Here is a 21,783-nt window from a genome sequence, read left to right as displayed (position 1 = left end):
CAAAACTGAATGATTGATTGTAGAGTTAATTTTTACCATTGTTCCCACATCAAGAACAATGTTATCAATTGTAAATATTAGTCCTACTATTAATCGCCAAGTTTTGTGTCACAGAACTCTAAACTAAAATCAGGTCACAACTAAGAGACTCCATCAGTTTCTTGATAAATAAAAAAAAATTACCATTATAAACTCTTTTAACTCTCCTCTAACAACTGACTGATGAAGGCACAAATCACCATCCTCAATATTTCCTTAATTCAAATAATTGCAGATACCTAGGACTCCTTCTGTCCACGTAAGGAATCAAGTAGATCTAACACTAGTTTCAATGCTACAAAATTATCTGGGATTTTGTTCTGCAATTCTGTGAATGTTATCAGCAATAATTTTACAACACTCTGACACATCCTTCACACCAGAAGTGAAGATGTAAAAAACAAAACTTAAAAATATTATCTGGCACCAAACAGTAGAGATTGAACTGAAAAAACAAGTGGAATGCCTCTGGCCATCTCACCTGCATCATGCGATTCAACATAGCAGCAGTGCTGACTTTGATAACTACATGTCTAACTCATACAAGATGTTCAGTGATACTTGGTTACTCTTATATCCACGTTTTATGAACTAGACCAATACACTTACAGAGATAGGATGGTAATTCAACAAATACCCCCAATGTTGCCAAAATTCTTTGACCTCACATGACCTTTGACCTTGATCATGTGACCTGAAACTTGCACAGGATATTCAGTGATACTTGATTACTCTTATGTCCAAGTTTCAAAAGTCAGATCAATAAACTTGCAAAGTTATGATGGTAATTCAACAGATACCCCCATTATGGCCAAAGTTCATTGACCTTTGACCTTGGTCATGTGACCTAAAATGCGCTCAGGATGTTCAGTGATACTAGATTACTCTTATGTCCAAGTTTTATGAACTAGACCAACATACTTTCAAAGTTATGATGGTAATTCAACAAATACCCCCAATTCGGCCAAAGTTTATTGACCCTAAATGACCTTTGACCTTGATCATGTGACCTGAAACTTGCACAGGATGTTGAGTGATACTTGATTACTATTATGTTCAAGTTTCATGAATCAGATCCAAAAACTTTCAAAGTTTTGATTGTAATTCAATAGATACCCCCCAATCGGCCAAAGTTCATTGACCCCAAATGACCTTTGACCTTGGTCATGTGACGTGAAACTCATGCAGGATGTTTGGTGATACATGATCAACCTTATGTCCAAGTCTAATGACCTAGGTCCATATATTTCCTAAGTTATGATGACATTTCAAAAACTTAACCTCATGTTAAGATTTTGATGTTGATTCCCCCAACATGGTCTAAGTTCATTGACCCTAAATGACCTTTAACCTTGGTCATGTGACATGAAACTCTAATAGGATGTTCAGTAATACTTGATTAACCTTATGGCCAAGTTTCATGAACTAGGTCCATATACTTTCTAAGTTATGATGTCATTTCAAAAACTTAACCTCAGGTTAAGATTTGATGTTGACGCCGCTGCCGCCGTCGGAAAAGCGGCGCCTATAGTCTCACTCTGCTATGAAGGTGAGACAAAAACTGGGACACATATACAAGGAGTCCACTTAGCGGTTGGTCCAGTGCAAACCTGAATGCCAACCTTTGTTTCTGACCAATGCCCTCGAAGGCATGATGGTAGTAAGTATTGGCTGATGTCATTTGAGGTAAATCTCCAGCCTATTTTGGAGCTGCTTGATGGCAACAATTCAGAGGTCTGATTTCCTGTCTTTGAATTCCTTCACATCACCTGTACTGCTCATGTGTTTGGTATCTTTATCTCTCTAGCACTTTTCCTGCAAATCTTAAGGTTCCTGCAGTTCTTTAAGACAGAAACTCAACAGAAGAGAAAATAGAACTCTGTAAGAGCTGCTATTTTGTATCCTTGAGATGATAACCTTCTTGAAATGCATAGAGATATCTTCTGTAAGAGTGGCCTTTCTGTATTCTTAAGACAATAACCATCCTTAAATGATTAAAGATGTCCTCCTTAAGAATCTGTATCTTGAGACACTAGCCATCCTGAACTGCTTGGTGAATACCTTTTTGAAGGTGCTATTATATCGTGAGACCTGTCTCTTCTAGTTCTTTGATGGTAATCTCTAAGAGACTTTCAGAGATGCTATGTGTCTTTGGTGAGACTCTCTCTCTCCTCAAACTGTTTGATGACAATCTTTCTTAGGGCAGTCAGGAAGTCTGGTAACGTGACTGTTGATCTCTGGTACACAGGGGGTAAAAAGAAAGAGAAAGGTATCATAATGCTCATAACCTTATTTACATCATTTGCAATGTAACATATATACCAAGGTGTGAGAAAGCGGAGTGGGCATAATTTGTCCGAAGTCGGTCTAGCAATTAATAAGAACATTATATTGCCAGTCCCTCCGAGGATGAATGATTCCCACTATACGTTTGAAAGAAACACTTGGTATATTTGTTTACTATCACTTTTTTACCCCTAATACGACTGGCAGAGTAGCCCCCCCCCCGAGTTATTTGATAGGTTCCTGCTGGTCAGATCCGCTATATTTGACATTGAGCATTTCGTTATATGGAAATGAAATATCTCATGAACATCGAATATAACAAATTTATGCACACATTTTAGTGTACAAATTCCTGAAGGCAAGGTGTGCTTGATGTAACTAGTCACCATTGACTTAATAACAACTGCAACTGATTTGTTGAGTTGTCAAAGCAATGTTATTCTTAAACTCCAGTATAACTTAGGCCAAGGTCCAAAAACTAAGGAGAGCCAATTATGTCAAAAATTATATCAGTATGTTTTTATATGTTTATTGCGCTCTTTCCTAATGCATCAATTGTGGGGAAAAAAACTAGTTAAGCCATTATTCCAAGACAGTTATTAATGACTAAGAATCACATGAACTGTTAAATTGAATTTGTACAGTTTATAGAGATACCTGTCACAATTGGCTATCTATTATTAAACCAAATCTTTAGACCAGAGTTTGACAAACCCCAGTTCAGAATACCGGCCACAGAGTATAAAGCTGGATTCTGCTTACTTGTAAGTACATGGCATGTGCTAAGAATGGCAGTTTCCTGAGAGTTCTTCCGCTCAGACCCACACTCTCTCTGTAATGAAACAAAAATTGAACATGTACGTCAGAGATTTGCATTCTAGGACTATACCTTTAATATGTGATACCAATGATAATCATGACCATGTACCATTGATTCTTTTGTGGGGATCAGGAAAGAAAAATCAAAGGAATTTGAGAAGCATATCTGAGCCACGAGTCGGTTCCACAAACAAGGGGCAGCAGCTGAGAAGGCCCTATCACCAATGGGAGTGTTTCATGATACAGTCAGCGATTTTCAATGACAAATTTGTCATGAGCCAATCAGATTCAATTATTTCAGTAGCTCATAACAACAGTCTGTGAAGTCAGTTGCATGAAATGCTCCCCAAAGCATGACCTTCATCTCTCAGTTACAAGAAGATTCATACCAGAAGAATGGAGACTATGAGATCAGAATTCCAAGGTATGAAGTGTAACAATCAACAAAGTGATTTCAATATATGAAGAGAATTTTGAATTCTATACATTCTTTGACTGGGGCCAGGGTAATTCCTTTGAGGCACAGGAAGTGCCCTCCTTTGCAACTCATTTGTTCATATCGTCTTCAGTTAACAGATGTGAGTTTGCTCAGGATTGTTCCCAAATCTAACCGATATCCTCTCTTACCTTCTGATTGAAAAAGCTGATAGATAGTTTAACTCCTTTGTTCAATAATAAATGCACACAAATTGTGCCCTTACAGAGACGTCACTCCTCCTCGTTAATCCTGAGATATTAGTCACCCACCGTGTACTCAACAGCATGCATTAGTGCTTCTCTTTCATAGTAAGTACAAATTTCAATCAAACACAATTTTTCTGGAATCTCACTTCCAGTTCTATTGATTAATCCTTATTCTTCCCTGCGCTTGGGAAACACTGATCAGTATTTCTTTACTTTTTCATTTCTGTTGCCTGCGCTTCCTTTTGTGTCTTCAGCCCGACGCACACTGTGCAATTCTTTGCAAGTCGAAATTCAAAGAAATTGTAATAACATTTGTTATGAACATTCCAACCAATGAAATCTTACCGATCAGAGTTCAGAATAGTGGTAGGACTACTGAAATCAAAATTCAGTCTAGTTCAAGCCTCCCTGTAGGAATAAAGGCAAATTAAACTCCAAATCGTAATGACGTCATCAGTAGCTGCGATTTGAAGCTGATTTGGACTTTACTCCGACCACTGGGCTTACCGCAAAGCAAAATTATGATTTTATTATTCCTAACATTATGCCAAAGTTCAAATGAAATATTCTACTTCTTGGAACTTTCACATTAAAATGTCGCGTTGCATCAGATTGCATAGTGTGCGTTGGGCTTTAGGAAAAGTGGTCAACCAAGAAGCCTCTCGTGACAATGAACGATGAGGGCAAATGTATTATGAAATGCACAAATTTACCATGACTTACTTTGAAATTTGTAATAGGAAGAGACTGGGAGCAGTGACGGCTACTTCCTTGAACTTCATAGCTTCTAACGTATTATAAGGTAGAATTTGCTGCGATGGGCCAATGACACCTTTCTGTAATAATGGCAGTAAATGATAGTTGGATCAGTACTTAAGTGAAAGTAAATTTTGTAGTTTGTATGTTTTGACACTTAATTTGGGACGCCCATAGAAGCGTTTCTGAAATTATGTAACATGCATGTCAGACCAAAAATTACTAAAAAATGTGATTTTCTGTACAAAGTCAATGAAAATGAAGTTTGCTCATCTTATTCATAAATATTATTTCCACTTCCTTTGACTGAAATTAATACATTTTTATCATAATTATGCTTCAAAACCGTTCGGCAATAATTTGGCACAAAAAAGTGAAGAAAAAACAATATGTTGAAAATAAAGAAATACATGAAAAATTCATGAAAAAAATAACATATATCACTAAATGTATTTTCAAACAAATCTGTTGAAAATGCTACAAGTATATTAGTTTTCTAGGAGATTTTTTGTTTTGTTTATTCGATAAGACTGTAGCATTACCTTCATAAGCTCTGTTAGACAGGATGTGAAGATCATGAAGATGGCTCGCGCTGAAGGAGGTCCGATGTACTGCTTGATGTCAGCTCTGTCTATGAATGCAAGATCTATTGCCTCGGTGATGTTGGACGTTGTCAGGATTAAAACGTTTGGATTCCTGGAAAACAACAAAACCATGAATGCTGATGAATCTTGAATCAATATACTCTGGAGTAACATATTACCATATTACAGAAAAGGCTAGTGAACCTAACAATCTCTTCCTTTTCCATGTCTACAATGTGCTTTCCCTGGCCTCACAGTTGCCTCAGGATAATCAGGCCTGGCCCAATGATTTCTCGCTGGTAGACAAGGTTTGCTTTCCCAAAAGAGGTATCTACTACAGATTAATTTAATGCTTTCCACAAAGTCTGGGGCCAGTAAATTAATGATTCACTAGAAAGCTAACACCCATGTAACTCAAAGATATATTACCTCTTGATGATGTCAATCTGTGTAAGGAGAGCGTTGACAACCCTGATAGCATCCGATGGTTCAGTACCTGCCAATGCACTCTTCCTTGCAGATGTCAGACTTTCAACCTATCCACAAAGTAAGCATTCTATCATAAACTCAAATTAATCTGGTTATTTACAGTTCCTAGTATTTCAAACAGAGTCTTGGGTTCTAATCCAAGTCACTGCGTCTTGTTTTTTTTAGCAAGACATTTATCTGCATTGTGATGCACTCAACCCAGGTGACATGAATGGGTAATGTGAATGAACTATTTTATGAATGAATCAAGTGCTGAAAGGCAGCTCGAGCTTAAGTCTAGATCCCATCTTTCACAGCATTTTGTTTACTAAACTAATAAAGTGTGATTTAGAGTCGCACTCAAATTCCAAAATGCGTGCAGTATATAACACATCCTCGCATTGGTCATATCATGCCCACAGGATGCACACTATCACGTATCCATCAATCAGATTACACCAGAGCTGCCAACCTTTGAAAGTAAATAGTAATCCAGAAGCTCAAAAGTCATGATTTTGACATAAAAGTCCTAATTTCATACGCACCACACGGTATTATAAATTTCTTTGGAGAGGTAAAGAAATAAACCCTCTTCTCTTTCTTTTAAGGCTTAGATTCAGAATCATCTCGGCAAGATCAAGTCAGTATTTAAGCATGTGATGATAGCATTCAGGGCAATATAAACAAAGATACAAGATCATGCGAATAATGAGCATCAATGGTCACCTACAGATGAGTTTGCCACTGCCCAATGTATTACTAGTAGGCATATAAAGATATTAAATGTTAACATACGGTATTTGCCCTCAAAAGCATAATGGCATAATTTGACAAGAAAACAGTAATAATTATTTTTCCTAATAGTTGGCAGCTCTGTTACATGCTAAATAAAATGTGAGTGCTTGCACTTAAGCATGATTCTATATCAGTCAATAGGCCAGTGCTATTTCTCTCATTTAGATTAAGATCAATCCTGTAAAGCTCTCACCTCATCTATCAGAATACAGACAAGTGAGTCTGTATCTGCTACAAGCTCCTGAATCTTAGCAAACATCTTCATCACAAGTTTACCACTCTGAAATAGAAAAAAAGTAATGTTTCCATGTATTGAAAGATGTTTCAGGGTCAAATACAGTTCAAATTACTATCCTATCTAAAGCTGTTTCATAGTGTTAGTAGTTCAGCAAGTTGGAATGAGAAACAAAGAGTAAAAGCAAAGCTCATTGGATGATAAAGAGAAATGTCTTGTAGCTGATGAAATGAATTCATTTGTATCTTAACAAAAACTTGAATAGCTATCTCACATGACTTTAAAACATATTTTAGATTTCACACAATATATTGAAGAATATTGTCTTTTGACTTATTTGTATTGGCAGAGTGGTTAAAATGTTCTTGTTATGTTTTGTGATGCAATAATACCAAACATTACCATCATCATCATCCTCAGGACACTCCCTCCTTCCACTTCTTTCCGCTTTGGGCATTCTCATTCATATTACAAAGAATATTATGGGTTGGGCTATCAAAAATGTTCTGTCTACAATAGTGTAAGTATATGAATATCAAACACTGTTAATAAACATAATGTTGATGGGTGGTACCTACTTCAGAAAACCATCTTGAGAATAAGCTATGGCTGTTGATTTCAATGAGTTGTCCATATTTGTATCTGTATTAGAAAACACATGAATAAAATCCAAAAAGTATTGTTTCCAAGGTAGTCTTGTTGAAAATTTAAGTGTTTTTTTTTTTTTGGGGGGGGGAATCTAAACAAAGAGTGCTTGTTTCTATTTAACCAGTATATTCAACAGAATTCTAAAAAAATATGTTAATAGAAAATCATCATTAAACTTATAACATGTGGTTCGCGAACCATAAATCTTGCCTGATTTCACAATCAATAAAACATGCAATATGATATTTTGACTTCGAGATGAACTTAGATGTAATCTATGTAGGTATCATTAAAAAAATCTTATAAATTGGCAATGCCACGGGAATGTCAATATCACATTTATTCCATGCAAATTGGCAAATTTTGAAACTTTTAAAGGCATTTATTTTTCTGATTCAATGTTGTTCAATGTTTCATATATAATCTTTTGAACTGTTAAACTAGAACAATGCAGCAATGATAGAAGATCATAATTCTATTACATAACATTTCAAGTACAAGTCTTCAGAGGGTTAGCATATTCCAGGGGCTAAGGCAGTGCTTCACACAAAATAATTTTTGAAGCAATTTAAAATTCAATTGAGCATTTTCCTCCCATGGCTATGAAAGAGTGAGGACAGAGAAAGCATTCATATGCATACAAACAACTTCCAAATTATGAATCTTGGAAGTATGATTTTCAATGTGCAATTATTATCGATGTTTTTTCCATTTCTTGGGAGTTCATTTCTCCCTACATGTTCCCAGCCATTTGTCTTCTCCCTAGAATCTTCCTCCAACTTCAAGCAGACCAAATGAGATTGGCCAACGTAGTAGCACCAATGTGGAGAGTGAAAACTTGATTCCCTTCTCCCCTTCAAATGCTGTTTGCCCCACCCCTTCTTCTCGCGATAAACTGTCTACACCCAAACAACCACCAAAAACCAAGTGTGCATCTAGCTGCTTGGATACTCTCAATAGAATTTGGAATACAACATGCTAATCAGAATCAGCTGTCAACCTACACGCCAGGTCCTGGAGACAAGGAACGTCTAAACAATACCAATCTGCATGGAATCAATGGCGTGATTGGTGTGGTAAACAAAAATTGATCCATGTTCAGTTCACCGACTATAGTTGAGGTAGTTAACTTCCTTGATACCCATGAACATCCTACAGGCAAAGCTAATTCCACGAATAATTCCTCCAGATCTGCTTTATCTTTGGCTGTTCCCCCGATGAGATGCATTAAGTGGGTCAACACCCTCCCGTCATTCATCTAATGAAAGGGATATCTAATGAAAGTCCACATGGTGGCTCAGTGGTAGAACACCCGCCACATGAACGGGAGGTCATGGGTTCCATCCCCAGACGAGTCATACCAAAGAATTTTGAAAATGGGACCTTCTGCTTTCTTGTCAGGCGATCAACGTATGAGAATGTAGAAGGGTATTAATAACATATTATGTTATGCAGGGCTTGCTGGGAGCTGAGAGTGGCTACCCTGGGTAAACAAGAGTTATCATTATTGATATTATTATTACCTAAGTCTAGTTACAGTAGTATGTGGGATGTGTTGCATATGTTTTGATCTACATGAAGTCTTTACTGAGCAACGATCAGTTAACCCTAATGCAGTTAAGTAAAAAACTTCTGTCATTGATCATGGCTCCTGTTTTCGCCCAGTGGGTTCAGACATTATTGTGTTTAGATATTTCTTCTCCTATATTGAATAATTGTGCAGTATTCTTCTCGAAAGAGCTACAAAAGAAATCATCTTCCAAAACATTGGTTGATTAACCAGAATGTTAAATTTAATTCATATTCATATAAGAAAATTTGTGTTACGTCATCTATACTTCAGTTTGTGACACTTACTGCCCATTTTAGGATTGAAAAATAATGAGTACAGACTTCCACAAACTCCTCCAAAAGTATAAAAAAAGTGTAACGTCTAGATGGATGAAAGATACATCATGTTTGACTGGTCACATCTATATTCGATATCACAGAGCAGCTGTTTCATCAGCCTTCGCACAACGCTTAAATGCTTCAAGATATCTTTTCTATTGCCAAGTGGTCAAATGCTCATATGTTTAGACAGTTTTATCACAATAAGCTGTCCTCAATTCCTATTAATTACTCAATGACAGTTTGCCTCAATTCAAATGTTTGATGTTAATTTGAGAGTGATGACAATTGATTTTTTTTTTTTTTTTTAGTCATGCAGGGAAATAGCTCACTTGCAATACATGTGATGCAGATGACTACGAACCAGCCACAGCCTATACACTCTAGCCTTGCGTTAGTTGTTTTCTTATAATCAACCAGGATTCAATGCTGATTTATTGTAACAAAGAATTCCAGTGGACGTTCGTTGATAAAAAGAAAATAGCAACTATCGGATGACCGGAGTATATAGGCGGTGGCTGGCTGAACCACGGTTCATAGTCGTCTGCATCAGATGTATTGTTGACGTTTTGCATGACAGCATCAGACTTGTGAAGACAAAGACAAAGCTGCAGCCTCCGCCTAGGTCATAGGCTATGATTCCTAAGGAAGTCATGCACGTGTAGATAGGAAATAATTTGACTGACCTGTCTGATAAGCGTATACAGAGTTTCTGTGCTAATGCTTTGCATAGTGACGTCTTCCCTGTGCCTGGAGGACCTACAATTAGTTTCAAAGAAAGAATAGTAAATTGGTAACAGTTTTACAAAATACAGCAAATGGCATGATCAAGAAAAATAAAGAGATATCTGCAGATCTACATGTTCAAGATCAGCCCAAGAAGCTCTTATTTGGTAAATGAACTTTGGTCAATTGGTCTCTTTTAAAATGTTATCACAATTGAAGGGCCAACATGTGCTGACTGAAGTGAATTGTGAAGCACTTTTTAACATTTCATGGATCAGAATGGATTTAACCATTAATGTGCCATGGACACATTTTCTTAAAATTGCACTTTTTAACAATACAATTGTAATATTTGATTTTCTCTTCACTTTCAACAGTGCAAGTTTTGTTAAAATACAATATTCCTGTGGATTGATTTCAAGCCATTCACAACAAGCAAAGGATTTTTTTTGTATTATCTTAAGGATTAAAAAAGAAAATTTGCTATTTTTACCGGTAAGTACAAATTAATGTGGAATCTTAGAGTTAAAGAAATACAATAGTGCATGGGAAGATGATAATCAGTACTTGGAATCAACTTGTATACATGTTGTTTTAAAGCCTGAAAAGCCTCAGTTGTGATAGATTCAATTCACATTCAAATTGGGAGTTATCTAAATTCATATCTCTTATCTGCACAATAAGATATCAATCTCAATATTTGATTTGAATCAATTGCAACATTCTCTTATACAGGACCGAGAGCAGAGCTGCCTGCCTTAATTGTGAAAAAATCCTATTCCTTACTTCTTGTTATCCTATTTTCAGGCCTAATATCTTCTATTTCTTTGAAATTTTGAAAAACATACCAGAAATCATCACTCTTACAAGTTTCAAAAATAATATTTCTACAGAAAAAAATCATATTTAGTGTGACTTTTCCCTTGCAAAATCCTAATAATTGACTGCTCTGCCCAGAGCTATTACATACCATGTAAGAGAACGACCCTGTTCCAAGAGATGATGTTTGCATCCACCTTAGCGTCAGAGAAGAGGAGTGTCGTAGATGCATAGTTGAGGAGCTGTAACTTCACTGAACTGTCAAAAATAAGAGTCTCCCACATGCCTTCGATCTCCGCTGTACAAAGAATTATCATTTGCATATATTATCTACATTATACAGTCGGTTTTATTTCATAGAGATTCGTATTTTCAAATGACAACAGATTGACATAACAAACTGGACAATTATTCTTGGATGAAATAGCATTTTGGAAACTTATGTTTAGCTTGAGGAATCTTTTCCCTCTTTTCCAGAAATAAATTGTAAGAATAAAACTCTCCCACAAAACTGAATTGTCATAGTGTGGATTTGCATTTTTCTACTTAAATAAATGAAAAGCCCACAAGCAGCATAAATGTTGGTGATATTGGCCAGATTGAATGCACCTTTAAATATTTACTGATTCAGTTGTTTTCAAGCAGATATTTGCTCAAATGCATCTTCTAGAAGCAAATCAGCACAGAACTAATTTTTGAAAATGAAATTGAAATGATGAATAAGAATAAATCAATCAATTATATATCAAAATATTAAAAATCTAACAACACTGAGCACTTTCGTTTTATGAAAAGTACTTCCTCTTTTCAGATGATCAACTCTATTCTTTGATTCTCTAACATTATGAAGAATCCATCCCTTTCCGAGCCCCCTTATTAATGAATTCCTGAAACCATCGCAGACCTCTAACCTCTGTTGGAAATCAGGGGAGTGTTTCATGAAGCAAATACTCAATGATTTACTCCGACTAATTTATCTGATCTAATCAGATACAATATTTCAGTAGCTTTTAACAGCTGTCAGTGTAATACACTGGACTATTTGCTTCAGGGAACTCTCTCCTGAACAAGCCTCAAGGGTTGTTTGCATGATTTTGGTTATACCTGCAGGGAGAAGCCAGTGACTGGCTGCAGCAAGGTCTTCATCCTCTAGTTCCTCTGCAGCGGGTCCTTCTTCGTTCAGTTGGAACACACTCACTTTCAGCTTGGACTTGGTGAAATCTATCAGCTGCCATGAGAAGAGAGGAGGGGCAATCGATAATATTCATAAGGGGTTGAATCTTCTTGAAGTCAATCAAAATGCAATATGCATGTAGGATGCTTGTCTTACATAGAGTTGCTATTGATCCAATTAATCTTAAATAGGCAAAGTCTCTGATAGAGCAGGATTATGCATCGTCCTATCATTAGTAAGTTAACCACATACACGGTTAAAAATTTCCTCCTTTCGCACCAAACTTACACATCCACACATTTCTGACTGCTTATTATTCATTTAAATAGTCACTACAAACATTTGTGAGTGCCATTAAAAAAAAGTATTCAGAGTCTCTTATCTCATAGATGAATATCTAACTTTCCCTGACAGAAAATGCCCAAAGATGAAGTAAAAGAAGATAGAACAGAGGTCCTGATGTATTCCACCTTAGAAATGATGAATACCGCAATTATTTTCATGTTTATTTCTTAAAATTTTGGAGTCGGCAAACAATAATCCACCCCCAGTGAAAGCTGAAGATTACAAGCCTTTAACCCATCCCAATGCATTCTGTATTAATTGAAATTCTACCGTTTTCTTGTAACCACTCTGCAGCTCTGTATCACAAACGGCCACTGAGATGACATGCTGAGCAAGGAAACGGTCCTCGAACGACGTCAGCTTGATGTCTCCCACCGTCGTGCCCAGCTTGTGTAGAAGGCACACTACATGCTCAGATATGGTCTCGGTCTTTGCAGTGCTAGCGAAATATAGCAGAATTAATGACAAATGAATGATTTCAAAATAATGCAACATTTTGTTATATTATTCCGTGTGAATGTATGATCATTGTTTGGATATGAATGCAGTTTCCATTTGACAAAAGGGCTGGAGGGTGAGTGTAAGTATCCATGTGTTTTAACTTCTCCCTGCAATGCATGTGTAATATTATACGACTGTAGTACATATGATACAAATTCTGACTGAACACCCATCCTTAAGAGTGTAAACCCTTTTGGTGAATTATAATGCATTTTCTCACTAATTTTATTCAAGAAGTGGATTTAATCTGCTTCACCCTCAATTAAAAAAAATGTAATGAGTACGAAATCAGTCATACACAATCAAACTTCAGAGTTGGGGAAACTATTAACTGTAAAAAAGTCGAAAATCAAGTTGGTTATAGGATTGTTCATTATAATAATGGAAATCTAATGTATTTATCATAGTATTGGCTGTCTTTGAGTTTAGTGTAGGCCCCTAGTTTAGTGAATCAAAAATCTTGTATTCTGCTTGAAATACTCAGGCAACTGAATGTAATGCTAATGCAATGCATATATACCATGAAAGAACAGCCAATATCATATCATTATGCACGAAAAATAAATGCTGGCACAGTAGGCTATTTTACTAAGGGTGTGTTGCAAGGAAATATTTGCAATCAATTGTAAATATTCTACTGCAATTTTACAATTGCTAGATCAATTTCAACTGTAGCAAATCAGATTCACTCCTTGTTTCATGGAGCAGATTAGCAATCAATCGCAAATTTGCAATTAATTGCACGGCATATGCTTGATTTCAGGAACAAATACAGACTTGCAATTGATCGTAAGTTTCTTGCAAGTTGCAACACCCCATTAGTCTTATAATGTTAGCAGCGAGCGTAAAATAAAATTAACCCTAAGGAAACTGACAAAAACTATTGTGATGTCAGCATCACTGACTGCTACTTGCATTGATCACAATTATAAACATGCAGACAGCTAACTGAATATCAAACAGAGTGCAATATTAAAGAAAATATTGCGTAGTAACTCTCAATACATTTATGAAGAAAACAGACGAAAAACAATTAACTAAGAATATATTTACTTAGTCAAATTAAGGAATACTTTAAAAAACATGCTTTGATTCTTTTGGAACCAAGGCAATAATGAACAAGCAGTTAGTCAATCGGAGGTGCACACGAACTCTGACTTTCATTATTGTTTCATAATTCCTTATTTTAAATGATTTTTAGTATCATTATGCCCATTTCATTTTGTTACCAAGTTTCAAGTTAAACAGAAATAGCGCACTTAGAAAAGCCAATATGAAGGGCCCTATATGCTATAATTGTTTTGTAACATTATCATTATTAATGAACCATTTGGATTTGATCTTGTGAAAATGAGTTCACCACATATACCTGTTTGAATGCTGTAAAACCTCAACATAAACTGTAAAGCCTTCTTCCCATTCTGGCAGGGCCTCTTCCAATCCCTGGATATTGTACAGTGCTCCAATGTTCCCAGGCACGCTTTGAGCTGGAATGTGAACAGATCCATTCATTTGGTTTCTGCCATGTAAATAACCATTGTTATTCTCTACTGCCCCTGCCATCTATGATCTGTGAATGAGAATAAAAATATAATTTTTAGGATTATAATGATGATTACAATATGACAAAAATTAATATGATTTTACTCCTACTACTATCTGATTGATTATGGCACACATCTGAAAAAAAACCAAACATCCATCAACATAATACTGGATATAAATAGTGTTAAAATCTGAGAAATCTTTAACTAGTCTAAACTGCAATGCCGTAATCATCTAGGTTCCTCTTCAATCGCCATCAGCTACAGCTGAGCGTACAGACATGCCAGCGGATTGGCTGGCACGTTCGTACGCTCAGCTGTAGCTGCACTGACGGCAATCGAGCTATCAAAGAAGAACCTGGCTGATCCCGATTCGTTTGTCATCAAAATTTGCTATTTTCCGGCATATCTTTCAGAAAGGTGGTAGGCTGATTGTATTTGATATAAATTTATATTTATTATTTCTTCTTTTTTTCCTCAGTCATAAAGCAAAATTTAGGAGTAATCGAGAAGGGTGCAAAAGCGCACCCTTTCTCCATAGAAACTGTAGTTAAGAGACGGTTGTTTGCTCCACCATTACGAGCCCAATGGCCGTGATCAGTCTATTGACAGAGGGGATGCCGCGGAACCAGACAAAGTCTCAGCGGAGCATATCCCTGACAGAAATAAGCCTATTTGTTTGTCTATGTCTAGATCTAGAATCTACCCAAAATAAATTCTTTCAGTTCAATGAACCTCAGTAAAAAGGGAGAGTTCCTCTTGTGACAGCCACCCAAATTAACAAAAGATGTTATGAATCGTAACAAAATGGCCGATCGAGACTGGGGTAGGAGAGAACTTTTCGTTTTTCTTTAAGGTTCCAGTTTGTGCCCAGATGTCAGGAAACTGCCACTCGTTAGACCTTCATCTAAATAATCATGGTAAGTGCTTGATTTCTGTTTTAACTATTTATTCGGAGAATTATTTTGACCAAACTTCACGCTAGTCAGGTGAGTATGGTCAACACGTAAGGTCCTGGGCTCCCGCCCGCATAGACAGCTGGCAGCCGTCTGTTTCGAGGAGTTTTTTAACATTTTTTTTTTATTTCTCCTCGTACACAGACGGCTCGCTATCGTGCAGCCACCATTAGGGGACTTGCAATGCAAAATCCCCCTTGTCGGGGCTCTTCAATTTTTGTCTTTAATGAATAAAAATTTTGAAAATTAACGCGACCAAAATGCAAATTTATATTCCCTCTTTGCATTAATTGCCAAAAAACGGAGAAAAATGAAGTTGAAAGGAACAAAAACAGTGACTTACCTCGGCTGTCGCGCAAATTCACTTCCCCGTTTTATCCGATCTTAAGTACATAAACATATGGCCATTGAGTCCCCTGTACAGATCGCGCTAGAACTTCGGTCTCTGTATTTGGTGAGTGAAGCCAACGGAGTTCAGCTGAACAACCAACAAAACAGAGACCGAAGCTTTTGGTCTACCGCCCGCATAGCGTGCGGGAGTTTCCTGGGTTAGGCTTCACGATGAAGAGGTATTAATGCTGTAACCGATTTTTATTCCAATTCCCGATCCGATCCGATTTTCCCCTTTTTTCTACATTTTTCCGAACTCCGATTTTTGACCAGTGGGGAAAAAATCGGATCGGAAAAACCAAAACATAACAAGACAAAAAAAAAACACGTGGCGACATGTTTGCCGTCAAAATGCGCTGGTGATTTGTTGTGATCTCAGACAAAAGCGGTGGGAGGAAAAGAAGATAAAGGGGAAGAAAATTATGATTTGTTTTTATCTCCGATATTAGCGGAAAGGCAGGTGGAGAAGAAGATTATGATTTGTTTAGATCTCCTACATAATCGGGGAAGAACAAAACGATGATGATGATAATTGGTGATAATTTGTTTTGATCTCCGACAAGAATGGAGGAAGAAAAACAGCGAAAAGACGATATGTTTTGATCTTAAGCGGAGGCAAATAAGATTTAGTTGAACACGCTGACATGCGCGGTAATATTTACGACTATCTGACTATACGTCCTCTAAGAGTTTACGATTACCTCCGCTATCACTACGATGTTGTAGAGAAGGTGAAAATCATGGTAAACAACTCTGGGTAATAATGCGTCTTTTTCGGGAGGTCATGCGACCTTTCAGAGTTTACGATTACCTCCGCCATACGATGTTGTAGAGAAGGTGAATATCATGGTAACCAACTCTGGGTAATAATGCGTCTTTTTCGGAAGGTCATGCGACCTTTCAGAGTTTACGATTACCTCCGCCATCACTACGATGTTGTAGAGAAGGTGAATATCATGGTTAACCACTCTGGATAATAATGCGTCTTTTTCGGGAGGTCATGCGACCTTTATGAGATTATGATTACCTCCGCCATCACTACGATGTTGTAGAGAAGGTGAATATCATGGTTAACCACTCTGGATAATAATGCGTCTTTTTCGGGAGGTCATGCGACCTTTAAGAGTTTAGATTACCTCCGCCATCACTACGATGTTGTAGAGAAGGTGAATATCATGGTAAACAACTCTGGATAATAATGCGTCCTTTTTGGGAGGTCATGCGACCTTTAAGAGTTTATGATTACCTCCGCCATCACTACGATGTTGTAGAGAAGGTGATTATCACGGTAAACAACTCTTGATAATAATGCGTCTTTTTCGGGAGGTCATGCGACCTTTATGAGATTATGATTACCTCCGCCATCACTACGATGTTGCAGAGAAGGTGAATATCATGGTTAACCACTCTGGATAATAATGCGTCTTTTTCGGGAGGTCATGCGACCTTTAAGAGTTTACGATTACCTCCGCCATCACTACGATGTTGTAGAGAAGGTGAATATCACGGTAAACAACTCTTGATAATAATGCGTCTTTTTCGGGAGGTCATGCGACCTTTTTGAAATTATTACGATTACCTCCGCCATCACTACGATGTTGTAGAGAAGGTGAATATCATCGTAAACAACTTTGGATAATAGTGCGTCTTTTTCGGTAAGTAATGCGGCCTCTAAAAGTTCACGACGGACTCCGCCATCACCACGATGTTATAGAGAAGAGGCCTATCGTTGATCGGCGGTAGTGTCGCGCGCTGGAATGTCATTATCTTATTTTCCTTCCTCCGATTATGTAGGGAGATCAAAACAACTCATCATCTTCTTCCTCCGCTTTTGTCGGAGATCAAAACAAATTCTGCCATCAGTGTAGCGTGCCGCATTTGTCCACGCGCCGGCCACATACAAATTTTAATGTATTTTTTTGTTTTTGAATATCTTCCGATCCGATATCCGAACCGATTCCGATTTTAGGAGCAAAACTTCCGGACCGAACTCCGATCCCGTAATTGCTCTAAGTCTAACTTACAACATTAAGAGGTATATTCAAAATATTTAAAAAATATCATCATGAATTCCTCAAGGCTATCCGGAACTGCGTGGGAAAAATAATTACGCTACCCCGAGTCCCCGACCCGATACCCAACATGGCAACAAGCCTTGCAAGCGATCGCGATCTTGCCGAGATTACCAGTAGCACCCTGCAATTGCCCGCCCCTGCCGCAGCCGCCTGGCCCTGCACGACACCACAACATCCACTCACGTCATCGTCAGTCACATTCACGCTACCGCACCGGTATGGTACCGGTAGTAGGCTATGGTCTTTCTCTCTCTCTCCCTCTTTCTAAGTATTTTACAATATTTAAATTGTTTCATTATTTACCCTTAATTTCTTCACTTCTTGGAGTTCGGTCGTTTTAAACCACACGTGCAAATTACAGATTTTAGTAGAAAATTTTGCGTGAGAAATCCCAGGAGCTATTTTTCGAAAAATTCAAAGAAACCGCAAATTTTGTCAGGTATGGTGTCCGCAATTCGTCGATTTTTAGTAGAGAATTTATTGACAGAAGCATTTTTATTATTGTTATTTAATTGACATTATCAAATTTAAAATCTGATATAAAAAAATCAATGACAACTAGCCACCACAAAGGTACAGAGCATAAAGGGTAATGGAACGGCATTTAATCTCTAAATCAGTATTAAATTAGTCATTTACAAAATGAATTTATAATCTTTTTATTTTCTATAAAATCTGTGTACCCCGCACCCTTCCTTATTACGTTTTTTTTTTTTTTGGGGGGGGGGTGAACACATATAACTCACTTTTCCAAAGCAAGAAATAAAAAATTATGATGATCTACATTTGCAGGGGCGGCGCTAGCTTATTTCAATGGGACGGGTGTCAGGAAAGAAATTTATTATTGAATTGAGATCTACTGAAGAAAATATTCATTCGATCAAGACTCAATTGTCTTCTCAGAAATGGATCATTCAAAGTGGTACTCTGGGTTGAAAATAATTACATCCAGATAAATATAGAGTTAAGTGCACAGGGCATAATGTTAACAAATTCATGAAAAAGTCATTAAAGTTGATCATTATTTTTGTGAAAACAAGCATATGCTTGCAGTTATATGCAGGGCTTAAACGGTATAAACATTCAACATTCAACAGGTGGACTCTAGATGATGTCATCTCAGTTTGTACATGAATTGTCCATATAAAAAAATAATGATAAATCCGGAAATAAGAGGATATATGACTTTCATAAAACAAATCATCAGTTTGACAACGAATATGTGAGCATTATGTATGACCTTCTTTAGTTTGGGGGGGGGGGGCTTTGCCGTGACCCACCGGGTACGCCACTGAAAGACGAAATGCCTGTGCATGCAGTGCGCTGGGACACTGCATGCTGGTCAAGTTTCGTATGCAATTTGGGACAGAAAATCTTCTTAATTGACTCGCCCACGAAAAATCAAGAAATTAAGAGACTCGGATTGTGAGGCTGGTAAGTGAGATAGAGACATCTCCATAATCTCATCTCGCTTGATTTCCCCTTCTATTCCAGCGAGGCGCGTAGCCAGGGGCGGTGCATGGGACGACGGTCGCCCCCCGGCCCCCCCCCCCCCCGCGTATAAAAAAAGTGAGAAAGAGAGGCGAAATAAGGAAAATTAAGCGAAGGGAGAAAAGGGAAGATTTGTGAGTTTTTCTTTTGTTTTATTTTTTCTCAAAAGAGTACCTTAACTAAACGACTTTACCCTCGCTCTAATTTAAGTATGTAAATTTTGTAACTTTGCTTCGATCCGTACGGGCGCGCGGTAAATTACAACATATATCGCAGTCCTCCTTTTTCCCTCGCCGTTTCTCTAAACCCGTTTTTCACGTACCTCGGCTATAGGATAGATGTGTTTTTCTTGCCATTATAATTGAAGTTCAAATGTGTACATTAGGGCATGGAATTAGAGTTGTTAGGCCGAATGATTTTTTTTTTCAAATTGTTGGCCCCGGGCGGGTAAAATCAATGCCTGCTGTCACCCAAACAGAGTCCACATCTCCCGCTTTTATAGAAAGTCATAGTTTTGGGCAAAGAGGAAGGTATAAATTTGTATCGTATTGATCAATAAAAAAAGTAACTACTTCTATCAAATTGTATAAAACTTTATGTCATTTCATTCCATCACATCCATCTCTTTATCATGTTTTGAGCCCTCAGTTTGAAATTTTGAATGACACTTAAGTTTCTTAATCATTCAAAATAAAGCATTTCATAGAATGAGTCAAAGAAATTACATCAACGATAATTCACAGAAGTTTCATTTTCGCTCTATTTTCCTTGTAATAAGATTTAATAATCTTAGAAAATCAATTGAATTAAAGTCAATGGGGGTAGATATCTGCATTTAATGAAATGGCCGCCCTTTGAAACTTTTATTGCTGATCTGCTCGGGGAGGAATATATTCCTCCCGGCAGTCTGTTTTGCGAGTTAAAGATACGCACTGTCGCTTAATGTAATCAAATCTGATCTTTCCAAGGTAATACGGCTTGGAGAATACCCTTTTCCCCGCGCGCACTCTAAAAATTCGAATGTTAAATCAACATTTAAAAGGTTGGAGGAGTGACAACCTTTTCCAAGTGTTACATCCAACCTTGTATAAAGCTGAATCCAACATTTTAAGTGTTGGGTAGAAACATTTAAAGTGGTAAATGTCACTCCTCCAACCTTTCAAATGTTAAGTTAACATTTCTTGTTTTTAGAGTGCGGGATCCTTTAATCTCTTCTAAAATTGATAAAACGCTTTACCTTCCGCGTTTTGCGCGGGGTAATTATTATTTTTATTTCCACCATTTTATCCCTTTTGTGAGTTCACAATATTACTTTTGAAAACAAGGTTCAAAATCACAATAAAGTCAACTGAATTGGAACTGATATACTGGAGATAACATAGGCAGGTCCAGGGGGGTCCGAGGGGTCCGTCTCCCCCCCCCCCCCCTCCCTATTGGCGGAGCAAAAAAGGGAAAAAGGGGAAAGAAAAAAAAGAAAGGAAAAGAGGGGAGAAAAAATAAGGGGAAGCATAAGAGGAGGAAGGCGAGTGAATAAGATATTAGATGAGGGGAAGACTTGGAATATAATTTTACATTTTTTGTGTGTCACTATATAAAATTTTCGTTCGCACTTCGCGCTCGCATTGTCTTTTAGGTGATTACATATCTTGTATGTAATATGGAGCTTAAAATATAAAATTTTGAAGTCAATATACAAAAATTATTTCAGCTCGGTAATCGAACTTTCATGTTATTTTGTTTGATTTACAAATATTTATGGTCAGAATATTAGCATTAAATTTCTGCTCGCGCTCGCCAAATTTGATTTGTCAGGTATACATAGGGTACCAAGGCTGTGCATAAAGTTATCAAAATCCCTATTCAGGTCAGATTGTCAAAACGTATCAGCTAGCGCTGCACGCTCGCATTCCGATTGGTGAGTTATGTATATCTCATATTAATTCTATATCAATTAAACTATTTGAAATCCCAATTTCATGACAGTTCATCAAAATTTTCGGCTTGCGATTTGCGCTCGCATTTATTAACACATGCACCACATTTATAAAAGTGCTTCAAATGTCAGTTTTCAGGCCATAATATTAACATATTTAGCGCTTTCATTAGGCTTATTAGATTAATAAATAAGATATAATAGTAATCAAATTTTCCCTTCTTTCAGAATGGAATATCGACAAGTTTCATCTCGCGCTTAGGAATTCAAGAGAAACAAGTATATAGTCATCATTTTCATAGGATGACATAATGTTCTTAGAATACCCCCGGCCGGTCCTGTCAAAACTCAAAGTAATAATACTGAACCATATCAGCTCTTTTTTAACTGTGTACCATATCCACCTCATAATTTTCCTACAAAGTGCTTAAAATACAGAGCTTAAATTGACCCTTTTTTTTAGATTGGAATATAAAATATTTTCATGATAAAAAAGGGTATTTAGAATGCCCAGATTCTAGGTAGAAATCTGAAACACACGCACGCATGTTTATTCAGATATGCAGCTTGTTCTCTTTTAAATCATTATCCATTTTCAGATCACAAAAAAATTCTGCTCGCGCTG

General features: G+C 37.1%; 1 protein-coding gene across 2 annotated transcripts; it reads right to left on the bottom strand.

Annotated features, from left to right (window-relative positions):
- Window positions 1-1,595: 1,595 nt before the first annotated feature.
- On the bottom strand, window positions 1,596-18,178 carry LOC121407988 (pachytene checkpoint protein 2 homolog). 2 transcript variants are annotated; one of them, XM_041599276.1, is made up of 13 exons: window positions 18,038-18,178; window positions 14,139-14,339; window positions 12,539-12,707; window positions 11,854-11,977; window positions 10,901-11,047; window positions 9,891-9,963; window positions 7,245-7,308; window positions 6,625-6,711; window positions 5,598-5,704; window positions 5,127-5,280; window positions 4,552-4,664; window positions 3,088-3,157; window positions 1,596-2,276 (listed from the first exon to the last, which is right to left on the bottom strand). In XM_041599276.1, exons 2-13 carry the CDS (start codon window positions 14,330-14,332, stop codon window positions 2,181-2,183), a joined length of 1,398 nt encoding a protein of 465 aa, XP_041455210.1. In that variant the 5' UTR covers window positions 14,333-14,339; window positions 18,038-18,178; the 3' UTR covers window positions 1,596-2,180. The 2 variants fall into 2 exon arrangements, with proteins under 2 accessions (XP_041455210.1, XP_041455211.1); XM_041599277.1 differs by lacking the exon at window positions 1,596-2,276 and having other exon boundaries at window positions 3,088-3,153; window positions 4,548-4,664.
- Between the last annotated feature and the right edge of the window lie 3,605 nt (window positions 18,179-21,783).

Source organism: Lytechinus variegatus, chromosome 2 (assembly GCF_018143015.1).
Source record: "Lytechinus variegatus isolate NC3 chromosome 2, Lvar_3.0, whole genome shotgun sequence".
In the NCBI taxonomy this organism is placed as follows: domain Eukaryota; kingdom Metazoa; phylum Echinodermata; class Echinoidea; order Temnopleuroida; family Toxopneustidae; genus Lytechinus; species Lytechinus variegatus.
The sequence above is the reverse complement of the archived record's forward strand: the minus strand, read 5'-3'. Positions and strand labels throughout refer to the sequence as shown.

Coding starts and splice junctions, on each gene's coding strand:
- LOC121407988 (XM_041599276.1), bottom strand. CDS start 14,332: ATGGCAGGGGCAGTAGAGAATAACAATGGTTATTTACATGGCAGAAAC. Junction 6,712..7,244: donor TCTCAAGATGGTTTTCTGAA/GTAGGTACCACC, acceptor TTTCTATTTCAG/AGTGGTAAACTTGTGATGAA. Junction 5,705..6,624: donor TCTGTATTCTGATAGATGAG/GTGAGAGCTTTA, acceptor CTTTGTGGATAG/GTTGAAAGTCTGACATCTGC.